Here is a 23,483-nt window from a genome sequence, read left to right on the forward strand (position 1 = left end):
ATCTTTGGGATGAACTATAATGGAGATTGTAAGCCCGGCCTCTCCTCCAACATCAGAGTCTGACCTCACAAATGTTTTTTTGGATGAATGGATAAAAATTCCCACAGATACCTCCAAAATCGTGTAGAAAGCCGTCTTAGAAGAATGGGATAGGTTACAGCTGCAAAGGGGAAACTTATTCCATATTAATTTTAGAATAGGAAGTCATAAAAGCTCCTGTAGGTGTCCAAATAGTGTAGTTGTATGTTGTTAAGAGTGACTGATCAGAATTGCATGATTTTCATCCTGGGTGTGTGTAAAGACAACCTGCTGTCAGGAACAGCATCCATCTTTACTCACTTACAGTCATGGCTGATTGTGTTGTCACCCTTGAAATTATTTCTGAAAATGAAATATTTCTCCCAGAAAATTATTGCAATTACACATATTTTGTTATACACATGTTTATTTGCTTTGTGTGTACTGGAATAACACAAAAAAACCTGTGAAAAAAAGACAAATTGGACATAATTTCACACAAAACCCCCAAAAAGGGCCAGACAAAATTGTGGATAAACAACTTTGTTTCAAGCATGTGATGCTCGTTCAAACTCACCTTTGGCAAGTAACAGATGTGGGCAATATGAAAATCACACCTGGAACCAGATAAAAAGAGAAGCTGAGTCAGTCTTTGCATTTTGTGTCTGTGTGTGCCATACTAAGCATGGAGAACTGAAAGAGGAGAAGAGAACGGTCTGAGAACTTGAGAACCAAATTTGTTGAAAAATATGAACATAATATAATCATGATTGTAAATGATCAGCAGAATGAGTGACCTGTTAATGACATACTATTTCATCAGTGGATACCACTTGTTGTCAAACTGCTCGTCCACTATGTTCTTCCACAATGCTGGTGATGGAATCACCAATCTAATAGAAGGTAGGAAGTTCCTTTTAAAAAGTCAGTGGTCCTTTTGGGTCCTTGTGTTTCTGCATAGGTTGTCTCTTCTCTGTCTTAGAGCATCCCTTTAATTTGTTTTTAAGATGCACTGTACAATAAGTTAACTTTCACGCCATTAAATTGCTTCTCTTTCTAATATTTCATTTGGAAACATTTGTTCTTCTTTCCATTATTGGATCCCTCCTGCAATCCTATCCCATTGTAAGTGACGCCCCGCTGCTGACATCACCCAGGGAATGCATTTAAAAGGGATCAAACACAGAAATTACTCAGAAGGCATGAACCAGCTCTACCAGATCAGAAGATCCACAGGGGAATTCTTCATCTCATCAGTCAGGTAAGGAAGATCATTTGCTTTGAACCTGAGACAGGATTTGATAATATTTTCTTCATATTATTTCACTGATCATAAGTCCTGACACTGATCCATCATCGTGATATACAGTATCACATATCTTGGGTACGATGTATGTACCTGGTGGATATGTCAAGAAGATTTTTTGATGTCTCCATGTTTGTTTCCATATGTATTTGATGTTTCCATAACTAATTTAAGTTTTTAAAAAAGAGGTCTGTGTTTTAGTGACGTCTTATGGGTGAACCTTTTCTTTAAAGACAGTTTTAAAACACCCAATGTATAAATAATATAACATCAGGACCAATAAGAAGAATCAGCAGAAGTAAGAAGTGGCCTATGAGGCCAGTAGGATGGGGGTGCAATTTTGAGGCTAGTAGGATGGGGGCGCAATTTCTGAATTAAAATTGAATATATAACTGGGTTAATCAATGATGTTGGCCGAAACACGGGTATTAGGAATTGCGTTTGACCCCTATCATTTTACTTGAATCAGTTTAGTTTCCCCCCAAATAACAGCTTCTATTAAAATCATTGGGGGACTATAAATGTACGCAAAAATAATGCCAACTTTTGCTGCCATGATCGGATCATAAATCATATTCACTTAAGACCTAATTCAGGCATCAGTTGTTTTTTTTCACATACAAGAAAAACGGACCAAGTTTCATCACTGATTTTCATCAAAGTTTCATCAGTTTTTCTCAGATGGGAAAAAAATAAAAAGTTTCTCTACCTTCTCCTATCAGTCCATGGAAAAAAGAAACAACCGGAATGCTATCCGATTTTTTTCATGGACCCACAGACTTGCATTGCCGATTTTGATCCCGCCCACGGATCAATATCGGACGAGTCTCCATGATTTTGCACAGACTACTTTGGTTCCGAGGAAAAAGTCTGACATGTGAACATTCCCATAGATTATTATAGGCACAAGTGCTATCCGTGAAAAACCTAGATAACACTCGTATAAGAAAAACTGACTTCTTAATGAGGCTGAATGCTTAGAGTCATATTATACGGGACTACATAGAAAAGATTGCCCATGGCCATCTCCATTATAGATCAGATGAAAAATTTTGCAACAGAAATTATGAAATCTTTATAACATGATCCAACCACAAGCGCCGATCAAATCCAAAGCTTATCATTTACTTGTTGACTCACAAAATTACAGTAATTGCTTCCTCCTCCAACTATAAAAAGTCCTGGATATCAATCAATTAAAATACAAATATAATTTAACAATACTATGCAAAATTCTATATGAGGGGTGTAGGGTAAGGCGATTCATGACCAGAGGGTATAGGAAGCTAATATCCGGCAGTATCCAATCAATAGGTCTGTGTATAAATATTAAAGCAAGTAGATTGCATTGTCTATCTCTAAAGCAGCAATCCTACAAGTCAATATCGACCCTTTCACAAGTCTTACAATATGACTTAGGATAAAAGACAAATCAGAATCTCAATTTGCAGACACGGTGTTTCAGGGTGTTGCCCCTCATCAATGCAAAGTATGAGAACTGATTTGGCTAGGTGAGAGGCTCTGGACTGAGGTCTAAGGGGTAACGTTTCTCCTTGTGGAGAGTGACATGCCGGCCCTGGCATACCAGTGTAAGGAGGCTTATTCTTCATGCAATGTTCCTCTGGGAAATTACGTATGCTGCTTCCAACAGGTGGCGTGTGTAAAGTTCTAGTCTTCTTCCTCTCTGAAGAGGCAATTTGCATATTTAATTTCCCAGAGGACCATTGCATGGCAAATAAGCCTGTTTATCTTGGCATGCCAGGGCCGGTATGTCACCACTTAGACCTCTATCTCTAAAGCTATATTCATACATCCATGTGATACGTCCAGGTACTGTCCATTTTTTTCTTGGACAGAACACAGACCCGTAGGAGTTTCATAGATTAATTCACACATTCATTTTAAAAAGGGATTTGTGTCCCCGGTCCGTGAGACTCAGGACATGTCCTATTCTCAGCTGTTATGTGGATTAAATTCAGCCATTAAAGTCGATGGAGATCTGAAAAAAAAAACAGCCGAAACATGGAAGGCAGGCTCTGTACTTCAGTTTTCTATCCGAGTCTCATCCTGATTCACTGATGCTTTTTTTTTAAAGGGGTTGTCCCTTTTCAGAAAAAATATAGATAAAGGTATTCCAGCACCTGGTAAAACATTGCTTTTCTTCAATATTACATGTTTAAATTTCATCCAAAGTGGTGAAACAAAAGAGTGACACGTTTCGAACATAGTCCAACGTTCTTTGTCAAAGCTTAATGTGAAAATTACCCAACAGTCTTAAATAATCAGTCTAAACATACTGAAAGATACCATGTGATTGAGAAAAGGACAACAGGGGAAAGAAAATTGCAAATAAAATCACAATCAAATTTGTGATTTGACAAATTTCACGAAGAAAATTGGACTACGTTCGAAACGCGTCGCTCTTTTGTCTCACCACTTTGGTTGAAATTTTAACATTTAATTATGGAATAAAAGTGATGTTTTACCAGGAGCTGAAATACCTTTTTCTATATTTTTTTTTCTTCATAATGGGCGGAACGTGTTTTCCGTCCATTCTGGACTTTAATAACTGGTGAGCTCGTCTTTTATTTATCTTGATATCCCCTTTCAGACAATATTTTGCTCCAGCTGTAGTTTGTTAAAACATAACACATTGCACAATACTCACCTTCCCCAGGTCCGCCAGTGAGTTTTCGCCGATGCTCTCAGGTTCTGCCATTGACTGCGGTGCTGACGGACCTTCGACAGTGTGGCAGCCAATCAGTGAGCTGTGTGTCAATAGAACACCCTCTTTTATAGCTGCTGAGATCGCTGATTGGCTGCTGCGCTGTTGACCAGATGTCAGCGCTGCAGCCAATGACAGATAGCAGCGGAGACTCAGAGTGTGAGTACAGCACGGTTTGTTATGCCACAACAAACTGTAGCCATGGCATTAACATTGTCTCAAAGAGAATAAGCCCTTTTAAGAGTCAAAAGAAAAATAAAAGTTCAGAAACTCTATCTGCTTCAAAAAAAGCTGTGAGAAAAAAACGGAACCAAAATCAATGACACCCAGAAAGAAAAGGTCCATTTTCCATTGATATAAAAATAGACACGGATGTGTGAATTGAGCCTTAGACAAAACTGTAAATACCAAGGTACTCAGCAACTAGATTAAGGGTTGATCCAAATGATTCAGTCACCTGGACCTTAATCATTTTCTGTAAGAACTAAAGTCCTGTCTAACATGAAAATGACCCCAAAATATACTATTGGGGTGTCACAGTGTTGCATTCTATCGGTCACTATATTGCCCATCATGGTGTACTACTTTGGAGAAAAACACAGCACGCTATAAAACTTAATCAGCGGATTTTCGTTATGAATTTCCCAAACTGTTGGTTCCTGTGTAAAAACTGTCCTTAATGGGAATGTTTCATCAACATGATGTAGGGGCAGAGACCCTGACTCCAGGGATGTGTCACTTGCTAGGCTGCTTGCTGCAGTTTTGATAAAATACCTGTTTTCTCTGCTGCACATCTACCAGTTTTCTGAATGCTGAGCTCTGTATAACCCCACACACAACACTGATTGGCTGCTTCCTGTGTACACTGTGAATAGGCAGAAAGTTGCCAATCAGTGGTGGGGGTGGGGATTATACAGAGCAGGAGGATTAGAAGGCACGAGACAACTAGTCCTGCTAATAAAACACAAATTTTATTGAAACCACACCTAGCAGCCCAGTAAGTGACACATCATTGGAATCAGGGTCTCTGTCCTCACATCATACTGCATTACCGCTGAGCCTCTCGGTAAAGGAAGGATGATGCAATGGCCGAGGAGCTGGCTCCAACGCACGCACAGGACGTCAGAGTCTCGACGCGGTGTGATGACGTCACTGGGACTCTGATATCCTATGTGTGCGCCGGTGCCGAAAGGCTGAGCGGTAGTGAAAAATCAGGCCTTTTTTTTTCTTCTATGAGGAAATGTTGGGTTGGCAATTTTCATGGGATTTTTCCCAGGACACGTCCACATTGTATTTAAAAACGAATGCATCCTGATGTATGGGCAGCACGGTGGCTCAGTGGTTAGCACTGTTGCTTTGCAGCGCTGGGTCCTGTGTTTAAATCCCACCAAGGATGACATCTGTAAGGAGTTTGTATGTTCTCCCTGTGTTTGCATGAGTTTCCTCCGGTTTCCTCCCACACTCCTAAGACATACTGATAGGGAATGTAGATTGTGAGCCCCAATGGGGACAGTGATGACAATGTCTGTAAATTGTAAAGCGCTGCGGAATATGTTGGTGCTATATAAATAAAAAGATTATTATTATGATGTCATTGTGGCAAAAACATACTGCAAAGACACAGCAAAAGTAGATGTCTTGTTGTGTCACCACTATAAGAGATCTCTCCCCATAACAAGAACATTTGCCGATTAGTTATATTTTCCTTAACAGAGTATATGATAGTTTATGTGCTTGTAAATAATATTTTATAATTATATTTAAGTTACTGTATATTGGTATTATTTATTTAGCATTTTTTTTACAATTAAAATATTAGACTATGTTCACACTTGCATTCAGATGTTCCATTTTTTTTAGGTACAAATGGATTTAATGTCTGAAACTGTTACATTCCATTAGTAATGCAAATGCGTGTGGAGGGGCCCTGTTAATTAGTATGGGTTCCGTTATATATCAGATTTTAGAACAGTTCTGCATGCTATGCTTTTTCTTAAGTTCTAACAATTAACACATAACCAGGGGAGTACATAGAACTCATGGAGCTCCATAGCAAAAAACTTAACTGGGCTACCCCCTTCAAAAAGAATATATTAAAAAAGTATTCGACGGATTGGACGTGGACATAGGTGCAGTCACAGAAGAGCATACCTCCTAACTTTTAAAAACAGGAAGAGGAACATAATATTGCAGCACAAATTCAGAAATGATACCTCTACTGAAGTCTCTTAGTGTTCTAACCAACTATGATGGCAGAATTCTGGCTTAAAACCTTTGAAAAGTCACAAAATTTAGACACAACTCAGAGTTGCGCCAAAATGTTGCATCTTTTGGCGTCTTCACGCTAGCTTTTCCAAGCTGTGCCAAAATGGGTGGAGCTGGAATGAGACAGGGGCACGGCGGGAGAGTCTAATTCATGATGAGCTGTGGCATTCTGTATGCCAGAAATCTCACTCTAGTTCCTGACTGGAGTGAGATTTCTGGCATACCAAATGGAGATGCACACCACTCATCCGATGCTCCAGATTCATGAAGACCCATGAACCTTTTCATGAATCAGGAGCATCTGACTCCAGTACGCCCCCTCATCAGGACCGGCATGAACAACACTGGTCTTGATGAATCGGTCCCTATGTTATTCATTCCCTTTAATTAGCTCAATGCTAATCTCTGGTGTTAGTAAGGTTGGCATTTTGACATTGGACCAACATTTTCTCAAGATCTTCACATACTGATCTCACAAATATTTTGATCGCTGGGCAAAAGTGTAAGAGGAAGGAAGGTGGTAGATTTCTTTTTAATAGCAGAAGGGATCCCTTGTTTTATATGCAATCAAAAAAAGTATCTTTAACAGCATTAATATAGCCAAAATTAGAAGTAGGACTAAAATTAGAGCTTGAAGCCAGAACAGATGGCTGAGCAAGTGCAAGTGTGATGTCCGAAAGATGAATGACCTTTAAAGCACCAGTGTCTGACTAATCGGCCTGGTTGAACATTTGATGCTTGCGTTTGGCAGAATTGCATCTGATGTCATAACGTAATGATGGTCTCGATTGTTGATGTGATTGTGACTCGGTGCTATATTATTGGACCTGCTGCTTTCAGACGCACAGGGTGAATGGTGGAACAGGTAGCTGACGGCTCCCTTCTTCACAATTGTGTTCAACTGAATTTGCATCCCGGGTAGGCAGACACCGTTGAAATTGTGACACCCAAATGGTGAGGTAGTGCCTCTTAGGACCGAGCTTACCAAACTCATGGTCCCCTTAGTCTACTGCTATGAGTGGTGCACTAGAGCACATAATGGACCCCATGATTACAAGTGGGGCTCTTTTGCCTCTGTTTGCATCATTTATGCAATGGATTCGCTTTGGACATTAATTTTGTTTGTCTGTTCTGAAAAACGGAACAGACAAAAGAATGTCCTATGTGTTATGCTCTTCGAAGAGGGACCCAGCAAGAACGGTGCCAAATCAGCAAAGGTGCAGCCACAGACGCACTTGGCACAAGCTGCCCAGCTAGGCAAGTCCTTGAGGGCCGGGAATACTCTTCACGCAGCTCCCAGTAAATGGAAGGGGGACTTTGACAGAGCCCTTCCCAGGCCTGATTTCGCTGGACAGCTGGCATCTGGTGCCTAGTCAAGGACCAGGGGAGTACCTCTGCAAGAATCCCAGGAAGTGAAACCAGAAGAGAAAATGAGAAAATCCCTGAAAGATAGCAAAACCTAATGCTAGCACCACTGAACACCACAGCACATTGGAACTGCAATAAACAGCAAATGACTGAGCAGGGAGCAGGGTTAAATAGCCCACCTAATGATCAGGTGTTGATTACCTCCCAATCATCCCCAGACAGCCACTCCCTGCTAGCTTCAGCAGCAGACTGAACATAATCCAGCCACTGCTCAGTACTAGACTCAACAGCGTCCTCACACATCCCACAACAAGATTGGGACCGTTTCCCTGCATGCACAGTAGCTCCGCCTCCAGGGTCAGGACAATGGTGGCGCTTGCGACCGGAGTAGCGCAGCACCAGACCTGCTACATTTCCAGGTGGGAGGACAGAATCACCATTTGTAACACTACGCAAGTGTAAACATAGCCTTAGTTAGATATTTTTATATTGTGACAAGGACAGCTCTGCTGCACATGTATAATGTTATTTGGAGTGCACTTATTTAACTTCTATGGTTTATTTTAGGGATTTCCTTTATCTAAACGGTCACAGACATGACTGAAGACAACAGCTATGCTACAGTAAATGCTACACTGAAGAAAATCTCTCTGAATATTATGGATATCGCAGATGAAATAACATTACCTCCTCCTCCTCCACCTCCTCCTATATTATCTGACCCGCATATGCGAGCCAAAAAAACTATTTCCAGCCGGAAGCATAAGAACAGCGAGATTGCCAGCAGTCAGTATGGCATCAATATCTTCATCGTTGGACTTCTTCTGATGTTTGCTACTTATTTAAAAATCGATGGCCTCGCCGAAAGTGACCGGTTGATCTTCTTGATCATTTTAATGCTGATTCAGGTCCTGTGGATGATTTTTTATATGGCTATTGGTAGCAGAAAGAGATGGGCTGCTGTTGAGAAAGATGGACACGCTGGTGCCAGGTGGCTACGATGTAAGTAAAATATTATTATCATTATTTTAATGCCCAGAGATGTACAAAGTGTAATCACATCAGTCAGAGCACCTCAACACAGAGTAAAATTATAGGGATGGAAAAAGAGCAACTGCTCAAAAAGCCTCAACCTTCCAAGGCTTTTATCTCCCATTCCCCCCAACCAGAAGTGTAACTGAAAGCTCCTGATCCCCAATGAAAGATCTGAAAACGGTCATTAATTATCACTTGTCATTTACAGTTCTTGTCTCTGCAGATGAGGCCGGGACCTTTTGAGTCTCCTCAAACCTCAAGGCTAGGATATCAACCCGACCTTAGAACATCCTATAGTATTCTAACCAATTATCCTTGGAATGTCCATGGGCATGCCAAAAAAAAGGGAAGAACCACCAAGCAATATGAAGACTTGGCAATTCCCCTGAAACCCGCAGAAGTCTGCTGAATCCTCCTGTAAGGAAATGCTCTCGGAAAGTTTTCTGGGCATGGTGCCATGGTGCTTTGTCATCTGTTTGAGCCCTGGTGTCTAGATGTACATTTATTTTTTTGAACTTCTATAGAGATTCATATCTATTTAATAAATCGACTTGATGTCAGTAACATATATTATATATGGTCTATAGTTGGTGCCACTGGCGGATACAGAGACAGAAAAGGACCCTTGTGCAATAACAGTATTGGGGCCCCTTGCTGTCCAATAATATGTCTGACAGAATCTGTTTGCTGCTTTGGAGGTGGTAGTGGGCCCCATTACCTATTGGGCCCCTCTGCGGCTGCATAAGTTGCACCAATGATTTGTCCACCCCTGGTACATGCGATATACCGTACATACCAACACAATGGGGACTCTACTGCACTATGTATAATATTTGGTTTACAAGTGAATCATTTTTGAATTTGTATTTTTGATGTATATCCAAAAAAATGGTACTTTTATTGGGGTAAAGTATTTTGTAGTTCCTTTGAGCCCAGATTAATATGCCCAATCAGGAGGCGAGAAATATGGGCATGGCTTGTAAATAGGGGTCATGGTTATGGAAATAATTTCAGCTATGCTCAACATATTCTTGAGTCGAACAAAACTATTTTGAAAACTATGTTAAAACAGTTGTCCAGTACTGGACAACCCCTACTTAAAGAGAACTTGTCAGCACAATTTTGTAATGTAAAGACACGGCTGTAATGGCGCTATAATACAGGTTACATTGATGAATTGGTGAAGAAATCTGCTTTCTGATTCTTCGTTAATCACCAATTGAAGCTTTCTGCTAATTAGGGGCCGGACTGTGCACTTGGTCTTCTCCTCCCTGTCTGTGATCCCTGACCCCTCCGCCTGCCTCTGGTCTGTGAATGACACCTCCTCTGTTTGAAATCTCAGCATTGACTTGTCATTCAAGGACCGGAAGCAGCGGAGGGGCCGGGAATCACAGACAGGGAGGAGAAGACCCAGTGCACATTCCAGCCCCTGTGTTCCAAAACCTAATTAGCAGAAAACATCATATGGTGATTAATGAAGAACAACAAAGCCAATGCATTACATAAGAAAATGCAGGCAAAAACGCACAAAGAATTGAGATGCTGCAGATTTAAACGCACATGAAATCCTGTCAGGAAAATTCCTGATCATGTGCACAGATCTTCAAAATTCTCACAGGCAATGCTGGGATAAGGATTAACAAGCTTTTTTTGGGGCCAAACACATAAAAAAACGCACCATGTGCGCATAGCATGAGAGTATGTACACTCAGCGCTTAAGTGTCTTTTTAGCCTTTTTTGGTTATTTTCTGAGTGTTTTTTTATTTGAGCATCTGTTCAGTGTTTTTGGGGCATTTTTTAATCAGCATGTTCCAGGCGTATTTTTAACTTCACTTAATAATAATGAATAAACTCTTATCGGGTTTTCGAGAGAAAAAGTAAACAAAGTGCTCAAAAAGATGCCCTTTGGAGGGAATTGTTCATACAAAGTACATTATAAGGTAAAAATGACCTGACAACATGATTGTCCAGGTCAGTACAATTACCGCAATACTAAACTTGTACACTTTTTTAACTAATTCAGTGATGAATAAAAAACATTAAAAAAAATGTTTGATTGTGTCGCCATTTTCCGAGACCTAGAACGTTTTCATTTTTCTGTGGACGGGGTGTCATGGGTGAAAGACAGTTGCTCTGGATTTGGCTGTAGAAGGTCACTGCGCTTGGCATTGCAGATATCTTCTTCTTTCTCTCATCTCTGTAGTGTAGTGATATATTTCTCCCGTTAGGACCCAGCAGAGACCTCCACCTTCTGCTGCTAATTTACCCACCCTTGCTTGGTAGTTAAAAACTCTCAGTGTCTCCAGAGAGTCGCCGGTGATGGTTCTATGTTCCTCTGTCCATGCCTGGAGTACTAGTAGTCGGCTAGTTTCTTCTTAGACTTCCTTTGGAGGACAGTTAGCGTTATCTCTCTGGTGTCTTCTCAAGCTAAGTGTATTCCCTTTGTTTGTTTACCTTGTTGTCGTTATTTACAGTGGGGCCTGACTAGTGTTCACCCCGTTCCCTCCCTATCTAGGGCCTACCTCTAGGGACATTCAAGGATTAGGTTTCCTGCTCGGCGATAGGTGCGGAACCTATATAGGGACGATAGGGTAATCAGGGTGATATTAGATCTGCCAAGGGGTCTCCCCTCCCCCTTTCCCTAATTGTTGAGCTCCCTTCCCCCTCTTCTCATTGTTGTACACTTGTTCCTTCACTCACCTTGCGTGACATTATCACAGGCCGTATATAAAAAAAACAAAACAAAACAAAATCTGACACGTTTTTTTTTTGTGTGTGTTTTCCCTCTCTCTTGGTTCATGGATCCCGTTGCAATGCTGGCAGAGCAGCTGCACAGGCTGTCTCTGGAGGTGACTGACCTTTGCTCTGAGGTTCAGCAGCAATGGCAGCGGCTGCAGACTCCTAATGTTGGGAACTCTGTGGGTAGGCTGGTCCAGCCTGAACCCAAAGTTGTCCTCCCAGACAGATTTTCAGGAGGTAGGGACAAGTTTTTTGTATTCAAAGAAGCTTGCAAATTATATTTTAAACTTCATCCTTACGCCTCTGGAGATGAGGAGCAGTGAGTGGGGATGGTGATCTCACTGTTGCAAGGAGATCCTCAATCCTGGGCTTTCTCTTTGCCACAGGATTCTGTTGTTCTGCAATCAGTAGAAGGGTTTTTTGGGGCTCTAGCCCCCATCTATGATGATCCTGACCAAATCTCCTTGGCTGAGTCCAGTCTGCGTAGCCTTCAGCAGGGGAATCGGTCAGTGGAGACGTATAACTCCGAATTCGGTAGATGGGCAACCGATACCAAATGGAATGACCCGGCTCTTAGAAGCAAATTTTGTCAGGGCCTTACTGAAAGGTTGAAAGATACCTTGGCAGTGTATGAAATTACTTGGAGGCTGCCAAGTCATTAGCTATAAGTGGTAATAAACGCCTTCGGGATAGGTGGGTGAGACCACCTTCTCCTGAGCCCTCTTTTCGGGCTAACACCCCTTTGCCGGGGGGCTATCTGGGGGTGAACCAGTACTTGTGGAGTTGGATGAGCACATGCAGTTAGGGGGTGCCTCAGCGTCGTATGTTTCCCCTGAGATCCGCAAGAAAAAGGGAGTGTGTTTTTTTGTGTGGAAAAAAGGGACATTTTATCGGGGCCTGTTCCTTGATTCTTAAGCAAAAAGAAACTCGATTATCCCTTGGTATTCTGTAGTTTGATAATTAGGGGGTGTGTTTTTCGTCAACCTGCAGTTCTCGGTTTGTCCTGACAGCAGATGTGGTGCTAGAGAGCAGGACTGAGAACATTTCTGTGTTTGTAGACAGTGCGGCTGGAGTCAGCATGGTTGATGCTGAGTTTGTTAGAACTCATGGACTTACTTGCTGTACTTTAGCTAAGCCCATTCCTATTTATGCCATTGACTCAGCACCACTTGCACAGACAACTCTAACTCAGATTGTACATAATGTGAGACTGAGGGTGGGGTCTTTTCATTATGAGATAATTCCTTGTTATGTCCTAGAGGGCCATCAAACTCCGATTGTACTGGGTCTACCCTGGTTGGTGAAACATAATCTGATAGTGGATTGGCAATCCAGAGAGATTGTTGAATGGGGAGATTACTGCCATGAGAACTGCTTAAACATTTCCCTTTCTGCAGTCTCTACGGAGACCTTACCTTCATTCTTGTCTGGTTTTGAAGATATTGTTTTGTGAGAAGGAGTGTCAGTATTTGCCTCCTCATCGTGCATATGACTGTCCTATTAACCTGACCTAACCTTAAAGCTAAACTACCAAAGTCCAGACTGTATAATCTTTCTGGCCCTGAGAGACAAGCCATGAAGGATTTCATTGCGGAGAGAATGGAGAAGGGACATATCAGACCCTCATCTTCGCCTGTGGTGGCAGGGTTCTTCTTTGTGAAGAAGAAAGATGGTGGTTGACTCACCCAGGGGGATATGGGGGACTCGGTACCCGGGCCTTTACCTTCTTGGGAGGTCACGGCAGTCGGCTCCCGGGCCCGTACTCTGGGGTCACTCTTTAAAAGGGGCTTGTTACTTGAAGGGATGAATAACAGTTTTGTCTCGTGATGCCACCTGTGGTTCCTGGTAATGGGTACCAGCGCTGCTGCAGACCTCCGGGGCTGATGGGATGGCAGCTGGGATGCTTCTGCTCCCCACAGGCGGAGCGGGCCCACGGGGCAGGGTTGATGGAAGGGATGCAGGTGAGAGGTGGCCTGGTCAGGTCAGGGTGAATGACGGACACGCACACAGGGGATTCGCTTCAGTACCTTTGCTGGTGTAACGGCAGGTATGGTCCAGTGTACCTAGTAGGAAGGGTGCACTTCTGGACTCTCCCCAGTGAGCGTGTAGTAGGCCTCCTGGTCCGTTTCTTCCTCTCTCTAAAGCTCCTGGCCAGCCTGGAACTAGGCCTAGCTTCTGTACTGTTTCACTCTCTCACCTGTCGGCTTGGTAGTATAACTTTTCTCTGGCTACCACTATCCCTGGATGCTGGGGCCTTCGTGGTTCCTAGTTCTGTAAATGATTATAGCTTCAGATTGACCAGGGGTCTGGAATCCTCCTGGTATGCCGGTTATCCCTACTGGGTGTAGAGGACCCTGTAGGCGCGGACCCGGTGTCCGGCTTGTGTTCTGGGGTGAGCTTAAGATGCTCCTCTGCCCCCTTAACTCCTCTCTCCTCTCCTTGCCTCTGGCCACACTCGAGGCCCTCAGCACTGCAGCTCAACAGGTGCTGCCTCTTCGCTGATCTCTAGTGCCAGCACATTCTCCCTACCTAACTCCACCCTCCAGTATATATATCCCTAACAGGGCTCCCTCTGGTGGTATGAGGTGGAAGGGTGGAGGTGTCTGTGTGTAGTAAGGGCCTCTTGTGGAGAAGTCCGTCCATGCACCCTTTTGGGTCCTGTGGTACCTGTGTGTAGCAGGGTGCCACACGGTCTTCGTCTTTGTTTAGATTTACGGGAATTGAATCAAATTACCATGCGAGATCCATACCCTTTTCCTCTGATTCCAGATTTGTTCAGCCAGGTTGTGGGAGCTAAGGTGTTCTCCAAGTTGGATTTAAGGGGAGCCTACAATCTGGTTAGAATCAGAGAAGGGGATGAATGGAAAACAGCGTTCAATACCCCTGAGGTTCATTTTGAGAGTCTGGTTATGCCTTTCGGTCTGACCAATTCTACCACATTGTTCCAGCATTTTACAAATTATATTTTCCATCATTTGGGGGGCAGGATTGTGGTGGTCTATCTGGTTGATATTTTTGTTTACTCTCCTGATTTTGAGACACATCGGGGGCATGTTAAACAGGTGCTTCAGATATTAAGGGATAGCAAACTAAATGCCAAACTAGAGAAATGTGTTTTCGCCATCCAGGAGGTGCAGTTTTTCGGGTACCTGTTGTCATCATTGGGTTTTTGGATGGATCAGGAGAAGATCCATGCTGTCCTTGATTGGGACCGTCCCGAGAACTTGAAGGCTTTACAGCGTTTTCTGGTCTTTACTAATTCTTACCAGAAATTCATCCAAAATTATTCGATAATTGTGAAACCCCTCACTGACATGACAAGGAAGGGGTCTGATTTTTCTAAATGGTGAAATGCCACCCAGTAGGCTTTTTCCTCTCTAAAGAGTTGCCACAGCACCTATACTCAGTCAACCCGATGTTTCTCAATTTTTTATTGTTGAAGGTGATGCGTCGGAGGTGGGGGTTGGGGCTGTGTTGTCCCAGGGTCCGTCCCCTGGTAAATGGCGTCCATGTGCTTTCTTTTCCAAGAAATCATATTCGGCTAAAAGAGATTATGTCGTGGATAATAGGGAGGTTTTGGCAATTAAATTAGCGTTTGAAGAATGGCGACAATTTTGTTGTCACTTTCAGTCCTGGAGTCAAAAACATCAAGGCTGATGCTTTGTCCCGGGAGCTTCTCTGGTGGTGGTGACCATGAGAACCCTGCCCGATTTTGCAGAAGGGGGTAGTCATTTCGGCGTTGTACCCTGACTTGGAGGTTGAGGTGTTGGAGGCTTAGGGGGATGCCCCTGCCTCCTCCCCTTCGGGGAGGTTGTTTGTACCATCTAATCTGCACCGTAAAGTAATTAGGGAACATCATAACTCGGTGCTTGCTGGTCATCCAGGTGGCAAGGCAACCACGGACCTCCTTTCTCATCGTTTTTGGTGGTGGGGGTTGCATCAGGATGTGGTTGAACAAGTGTCTGCTTGTAGTATTTGCGCACGTTCTAAAGTATCGCATACCCATCCGTCTGGTCCTCTTCTTCCACTACCTATTCCTAGCAGGCCATGGACACACTTGTCCATGGATTTTATTACTGAACTAACAGTATCTGCAGTCAAGACTGTGGTTTTGGTGGTTGTAGATAGGCTCAGTAAAATGGTTCACTTCGTTACTTTACTGGCACTTCCGAATGCCTAGACTCTTGCTCAAGTATTTATAAATGAGATCGTGTAGCTTCACGGGGTTCCCTTCGTGATGTCAGATAGAGAAACCCAGTTTGTTTCTAAGTTCTGGAAAGCTTTCTGTACTCGACTGGGGGTGCAGCTGTTCTTTTCCTCTGCCTTCCATCCTCAGTCGAATGGACAGACCAAGCACATTAATCAGAATTTAGAGACTTACCTCAGGTGTTTTGTCTCTGAGAACCATGAGGATTGGGCATCTTACTTACAGTTGGCCAAGTTTGCTATTAATAATCATCGCCAAGAATCTACCGGCAGGTCACTGTTCTTTGGTGCATACGGTTTCCAACCACAGTTTGGTACTTTTAGTGGGGGAGGGACTTCGAGAGTTCCTGAGGAGGAATGTTTTGCTTTGTCGCTCTCTTCTGTGTGGCAGAGTAATTTGAAGATCATGGGAGACAGGTACAATCGTATGGCTGACAGGAAACGCTCGCCAGGTCCGGACCTATGTGTGAATGACTTTGTGTGGTTGTATACCAGGAATATCAAGTTGAAAGTTCCTTCCTGGAAGCTGAGACTTCAGCAGCATTTTGTCTTGAGCTACCTCAGGCCCTTAAGATCCACAATGTGTTTCACAGGTCTCTGCTCCAGAAATATGTAGAACCTCTTGACTCCTTTCCCCTGCCGCCGCCCCCAATCATGGTTGATGGTAATTTTGAGTTTCAAATTTCGAGGATTGTGGAATCTCGTCTCCAGTGTCGTTCCCTACAGTACTTGGTGCACTGGAGTGGTTATGGTCCAAAGGAAAGGATGTGGGTTTCGGCATCAGAGGTGAATGCCCCTAGGCTGGTTCGTTCGTTCCACAACTCTCATCCTGATAAACCTGGTTTTGAGTGTCTGGAGGCCACTCGTATGAGGGGGGTAATGTCATGGGTGTATCAAGTGTGACAGGCAGTCGCTCTGGATCTGGCTGTAGAAGGTCACTGCACTTGGCATTGCAGACACCTTCTTGATTCTCTCATCTCTGTAGTGTAGTGATATTTTTCTCCCATTAGGACCCAGCAGAGACCTCCACCTTCTGCTGCTAATTGACACACCCTTGCTTGGTAGTTAAAAACTCTCAGTGTCTCCAGAGAGTCGCCGATGATAGTTCTATGCTCCTCTGTCCATGTCTGGACTGCTAGTAGTTGGCTAGTTTCTTCTTGGACTTCCCTTGGAGGACAGTTGGCGTTATCTCTCTGGTGTCTTCTCAAGCTAAGTGTATTCCCTTTGTTTGTTTATCCTGTTGTCGTTAGTTACAGTGGGGCCTGACTAGTGTTCACCCCGTCCCCTCGCTACATAGGGTCTAGCTCTAGGGATATTCAGGGATTAGGTTTCTTGCTTATCGATAGGTGCGGAACCTATATAGGGACGATAGGGTAGTCAGGGTGATATTAGATCTGCCTAGGGGTCTCCACTCCCCCTTTCCCTAGTTGTTGAGCTCCCTTCCCCCTCTTCCCGTTGTTGTACACTTGTTCCTTCCCTCACCTTGCGTGATACGGGGTTGTGTAAGGGCTTATTTTTTTGCCATTTTTACTGATACCATTTTAGGATAGCTATGACATTTTCAGCACTTCTTGCTGCATTTTTTGCAGCGTTGTGGTGGCAAAACCCCCACAATTTTGTCGTTTTAAATTCTTCTCTCCTAACGGTATTTACTAATCGGATTAATTAATTTTATATCTTGATAGGACTTTTTTAGAAGTAGTGATACCAAATATGTGTATTTTTTTGTATTTTTAGTATCTTTTTATTTTTTTTCTTCATAGTTTTAAAAACTTTTTTTTTTACTTTTTAGTGAATTTGTTAGTCCAATTAGGTGACTTGAAAAAGTGATCGTCTGATCGCCTATACCATATTGTTAGGGTCACCTTGTGAGGTGGATCCACTAAGCCCCAGTTCCGGGTGGGCACACGGGTTCTGGGCATTGTTGCAGTAGGCAGGAAGGCACGTGGGCAATGAGGACTTGGCATACTCAGGAATCTCAAGAACTGCAGGATGGATGAAGAGGAACCTAGCAAAGATGCATGCAAGCACAAACAGCAAAGATGATCGAGCACACCAAATATAGAACTAGAGCCTCAATCCCAAGACACAATTGTGTGTCTTAATGGGTTTTAAATAAGCCTAGGAAGATGATGTAGTTGATCCACGCTGGGCAACTTGCAAAACCCAATGTGGAGAACAACAGAGGTCAGCGGACCAAGGGGAAGGAAGCGGAGCCCGAGATACTCAGGACAGGAGTTTAACAAATATACAGCAATACTTCAGTATTCATGTATACAGTAAACATCAAAGTCCCATTTAAATTCCACCCATAGGCTGGGTTTCAACAGAGCTCCGTGATGACAGGGATGTTGGTGTGATGACACAGCATAAAATCTTAATTACCTAGACAATTAGATTTGTTAATCCAAGAGAAATACCTTATTGTGTTTTAATAGAGATTGCTGGCTGTGTTTTATTAATGTTCTGCTTGCTCGTCAGTTTATGTACACTAATTTGTTACGGATCCGAGTGGTGAAACCTCTGTGCTGCGGTGCAAGGAGGGACCCAGAGGGGCGTAACTAAGTATTAACTCGGACCGACCCTGGTCGAATGGTGGCAAACGACTCTGTGACCAGGGAGGGACCGAGCAGAGGGACCAGGTGCTACTCTGGGGACGACCTTGTAAGAGAGCAGGTGACTCCCACCGGTCAGATGGCTGAGACTGACAGATACTGCAGATGGACACAGCAGGCAGGCTGACGAGAGGTCCGGGTAGATGAACTGGCAGAGACTGCAGGCGACAGGCGGAAGTCTCTAGGTAGGCTGTCAGGTGGTCACGGCAAGTGACGGGAAGGAGCCTCCAGGTAGGCTGACAGGTGGTCATGGCAAGTGACAGGCAGGAGCCTCTAGGTAGGCTGTTAGGTGGTCACGGCAAGTGACGGGCAGGAGCCTCCGGGTAGGCAGACAGGTGGTCACGGCAAGTGACAGGCGGGAGCCTCCATGTAGGCTGACAGGTAACAGGCAGGTGCTCCCAGGTAAGCAGGCGGGCGAAGCCCATAGACAGACTGGCGGACTGAACGGAAGACAGACTGTCGGGCTGGACTGATAGTCAGGCTGGCGGGCAGGACTAGTAGTCAGGCTAGCAGCTGGACCTGAGGGCTGAAGCAGAGGTAAGTACACTGTGCATCAACTATTGCTCGGACACCTCCATTTTGGAGGAGGTGCCTTATATATGGGAGGACCTCCGGCAATTGGCTGGGGACTCCTTAGGGCGGCGCGCACGGCCCCTTTAAGAGGAAGGAAGCGCGTGCGCGCGCCCTAAGCACAGTGCCCGGGAAGCTGCGCGCGCCGGCAGCAGAAGCAGGAAGAGGAGCGCTGGAGGACGCCGGGCAGGGAGCACGGCGGTGAGAGGGACAGCGTCTCTGCCTGGCAGAGGGCAGAGACGCCGATTCTACAGTACCCCCCCCCCCTTACGCCCCCTCTTTTTTAAGCGAGAAAGAAATTTTTCAAGAAGAAGCGGGGCATGAATGTTCTCCCTGGGTTCCCAAGTTCTCTCCTCTGGGCCAAACCCCTTCCAATCCACCAGGAAAAAGGTTTTTCCTCTTACCCTCTTGGTGGCCAGAATGTTCTCTACCTCAAAAACGTCCTCAGCGGAAACCGGAGCAGGGGGAGTACCTGGATTGTTGGAAAAAGAATTAAACACAACAGGTTTGAGGAGAGATACGTGGAAGGAGTTTGGAATCCGTAAGGTGGCCGGGAGTTTTAACTTGTAGGCCACTGGGTTGATTTGTTTGAGGACTTCAAATGGACCGATGAACCGAGGACCCAACTTGTAGGAGGGTATTTTGAGCCGAACATGTTTGGAGAAGAGCCAAACCTTGTCGCCCGGACGGAATTGAGGCAGATCCAGACGTCTCTTTTCAGCATATCTCTTCATCCGCTCGGAGGACTGAAAAAGTGCAGACCTAGTATTCTCCCAAATGGTGGAAAATTCAATGACCAGAGACTCTGCGGCAGGGTTGTCCACAGAAGCGGAGACGGGAAACGGAATCCGGGGATATTGACCATAGACTACAAAGAGCGGTGACTTGGAAGTCGATTCGCTCTCATGGTTGTTGTAGGAGAATTCGGCCCATGGTAGGAGGTCCACCCAATCGGTATGGTGAGCATTAACAAAGTGCCGGAGGTAGCTGGTAAGGATCTGGTTGATACGCTCCACTTGGCCATTGGACTGTGGATGGTAAGCGGAGGAGAAATCCAGGGTGACATCCAGCAGCTTACACGTAGCTCTCCAGAAGCGTGAGGTGAACTGAACCCCTCGATCTGACACAATGTGGAGGGGTAGGCCATGGAGACGGAAAATGTGAAGGAAGAAGTCCTTAGCCAGCTCTGATGCAGACAGGTGGCCAGGCAGAGGGATGAATTGGGCCATTTTAGAAAAGCGGTCAGCGACCACCCAAATGACTGTACAGCCGGCAGAAACAGGGAGATCTGTAATAAAGTCCATAGCAATGTGTTGCCAAGGGGCAGCAGGTACGGGAAGAGGCAGGAGGTGACCGGCTGGAAGATGTCTGGAAACTTTGTTGTGGGCACAAGACGAACAGGCCGAGACGAAGTCTGCTACATCCTTGCGCAGGGTGGGCCACCAGTAATGCCGGGTAATGAGCAGGAAAGTCTTCTTCTGACCAGCATGGCTGGCTAGTTTAGATGAATGACCCCAATGAAGAATCTTCTCCCGATCAGGAACTGCTACAAATGTCTTACCGGGTGGGAGACGAGTCAGATCTAAGGGGGCCATACTCATTACTTTGGAGGGGTCGATGATGTGCATAGGCTCCTCCTCTAGATCGGAGGACAGGAAGGATCGGGACAAGGCGTCAGCTTTAACATTCTTGCCCGCCGGGCGGAAATGTAGGATAAAGTTGAAGCGAGCGAAGAACAAAGACCACCGGGCCTGATGCGGATTGAGTCTTTGGGCATTCTGGAGATATGCAAGATTTTTGTGATCAGTATAGATGATCACTGGGTATAGAGCTCCTTCAAGCAGGAAACGCCACTCCTCCAGCGCCAATTTGATGGCTAGCAGTTCTTGGTCTCCTATGGAGTAGTTGCGCTCAGACGAGGAAAAGAGTTTGGAGAAGAAGCCGCAGGTTACCATTCTCCCGGATGAAGAGTTTTGGGTGAGCACCGCTCCGGCTCAGGAGGAGGAAGCATCAACCTCCAGGAAGAACTGTTTGTTGCAGTCCGGACGGTGCAGCACTGGGGCAGAGGAGAAGGCTTGCTTTAAGGAAAGGAAGGCCTCCTCAGCTTCGGGCGGCCATACCTTGGGATTTGCTCCCTTACGGGTGAGCGCAGAGATGGGAGCAGTCCGAGAAGAGAAGTGCGGGATGAAGAGTCGGTAGTAGTTGGCAAAGCCCAGGAATCGCTGAATCGCTTTCAACCCCTCCGGACGGGGCCATTTTAAGACAGCAGAGAGCTTCTCGGGGTCTATTCGTAGACCTGTCTGGGAGATAATATAACCCAGGAATGGAAGGGAGATCTGCTCGAAGAGGCACTTCTCAAATTTGGCATAGAGGTGATTCTGCCTGATCCTAAGCAGGACCTGACGAACATCCCTCCAGTGTGTGGGAAGGTCGGGAGAGAAGACCAAGATGTCGTCCAGGTACACCACCACGCAGGAATATAGAAGATCACGGAAGATGTCTTTGACTAATTCTTGGAAGACGGCGGGGGCATTGCAGAGACCGAAGGGCATTACACGCTATTCATAGTGACCGTCCCAGGTATTGAAAGCCGTCTTCCACTCGTCTCCTTGACGGATCCGGACCAGGTTATACGCCCCACGTAAATCCAGCTTGGAAAAGATTCTAGCGCCCTTAAGGCGGTCAAACAACTCGGAGATGAGTGGCAGGGGGTATTTGTTTTTGACCGTGATTTGGTTAAGACCTCGATAGTCTATACAGGGGCGTAGTGAACCATCCTTCTTCTTGACGAAGAATAATCCGGCTCCAGCCGGGGAGGTAGATTTCCGGATGAATCCCCTAGCCAGATTCTCCTTAATGTATTCCGACATGGCCCGGGTTTCAGCCGACGACAATGGGTAAATACGCCCACGGGGTGGAGTGGCACCGGGTACCGGGTCGATCGGGCAATCATATGGCCTATGAGGTGGCAGTGTCTCTGCTTCCTTTTTGTCGAAGACATCTGCATAGGACCAGTAAGGTGCCGGTAAACCGGGTAGATTAGCCGGGGTGAGGGGCGGACGAACCGGGCGGACCGGGACCAGGCAGGTCTCATGGCAATCCTGCCCCCAACGGAGAACTTCACCGGATTGCCAGTTCAGCATGGGTTCATGTCTCTGAAGCCAGGGTAGACCTAGCAATAGGGAGTGAGAGAGACCGGAAAGCACATGGAAGGAGATCCTTTCAGAGTGCAGCATTCCCACCTGCAGGGTTATAGGTTCTGTGACGAGCAGGATGGTCACCGGAAGGAGTCTTCCATCCACGGAGGTGACTGCCAATGGTTCAGCCAGAGGTTTGGTGGGAATGTGATATTTCTCTACCAGGGACTGGAAAATGAGGTTCCCAGCAGCTCCAGAATCTAGGTGTGCGATTTCAAAGTAGCGGTTCTCTCCCCAGGAGATGGAGACAGACAAAGTCAGGGAAGAAGAGGGTTTACTGTTGCCTAGGACGACCTCTTCGAGCGGTCCTAGGTACTGGCGTTTCCCGGCTTCACCGGGCAGGAACGAATGAACTGCTCCTTACTGCCACAATAGAAACAGCCCCCCTCGGCTCGGCGTGACTCTTGGCGAGATTTGACCATCTTGGTCTGGTCGACTTGCATAGGTTCGGGCGAGCGTGCCCGGGGAGTAGCTAATTGAGAGACAGGTCTCTGGAAAGTCGGAGCAAGGTGAGGAAATCTTTGCTCCCGGGTAGTCTCTTTAGCACGTTCCAGGAAACGGATGTCGATCCGGCTAGCTAGCGACACCAGGTCATCCAGGGTGGTAGGAATGTCCGGGCCGGCCAACTCATCCTTAATCCGGCCGCAAAGGCCCTCCCAGAAGATGGACACCAGGGCCTCATTGTCCCAGGCAAGTTCAGAAGCGAGGGTACGGAACTGTATGGCATACTGGCCCACGGTGAGACTCCCTTGGCGGAGATGGAGCAAAGAGGAGGCAGTAGAGGATTTTCATCATGGTTCATCGAAGACTTTCCGGAAAGCAGCGAGGAAAGACGATAGATCGGACACCAGGGGATCCCCTCTCTCCCACAGGGGATTAAGCCATGCCAGTGCTTCCCCAGTCAGGTGAGACATGATGAACGCCACCTTGGCCCGGTCGGAGGGAAACTGATGTGCCAAAAGTTCAAAGTGCAGGGTGCACTGGTTTATGAACTATAAGCTAGAGCGGGGGTCGCCTCCAAAACGAGGAGGTGCAAAAAGCCGGGGACCTGGGTTGGATGCCGTGGTATTGGTGGGCAGGGGCGCTGCCAGAGCGGGAGTCGCATGACTCGAGGCGGGCACAGGTGGAACAGGCAGTGTGTCCAGGAGGTGGTTGACACTCCGCAGGAAGTTCAGGATGGTTTCCTGTTGGGATCTCTGATGAGAAACCTCCTGGTACAGGTCAGAGAGCGAGGGGGCTTGGGGGCCACCGGGTTCCATGGCCCGAGCAAGCTGTTACGGATCCGGGTGGTGAACCTCTGTGCTGCGGTGCAAGGAGGGACCAAGAGGGGCGTAACTAAGTATCAACTCGGACCGACCCTGGTCGAACGGCGGCAAACGACTCCGTGACCAGGGAGGGACCGAGCAGAGGGACCAGGTGCTACTCTGAGCAGGTGACTC

The 23,483-nt window shown here is 45.8% G+C and overlaps 1 protein-coding gene across 1 annotated transcript in view; it reads left to right on the forward strand.

The window, feature by feature from the left end:
- The first annotated feature begins 1,220 nt into the window (after nt 1-1,220).
- The window catches only part of LOC141191640 (proton channel OTOP1-like), a 100,329-nt gene continuing 78,066 nt past the window's right edge, over nt 1,221-23,483 (forward strand). The window contains exons 1-2 of the mRNA XM_073661614.1: nt 1,221-1,279; nt 8,266-8,684. Coding sequence (XP_073517715.1) covers nt 1,221-1,279; nt 8,266-8,684 — 478 coding nt within the window. The remainder of the gene's footprint in view (nt 1,280-8,265; nt 8,685-23,483) is intronic.

The sequence above is a fragment of the Phyllobates terribilis genome, unplaced genomic scaffold (assembly GCF_046119375.1).
Source record: "Phyllobates terribilis strain yellow unplaced genomic scaffold, ASM4611937v1 Scaffold_1__5_contigs__length_1240528914, whole genome shotgun sequence".
NCBI classification, from domain to species: Eukaryota; Metazoa; Chordata; class Amphibia; order Anura; family Dendrobatidae; genus Phyllobates; species Phyllobates terribilis.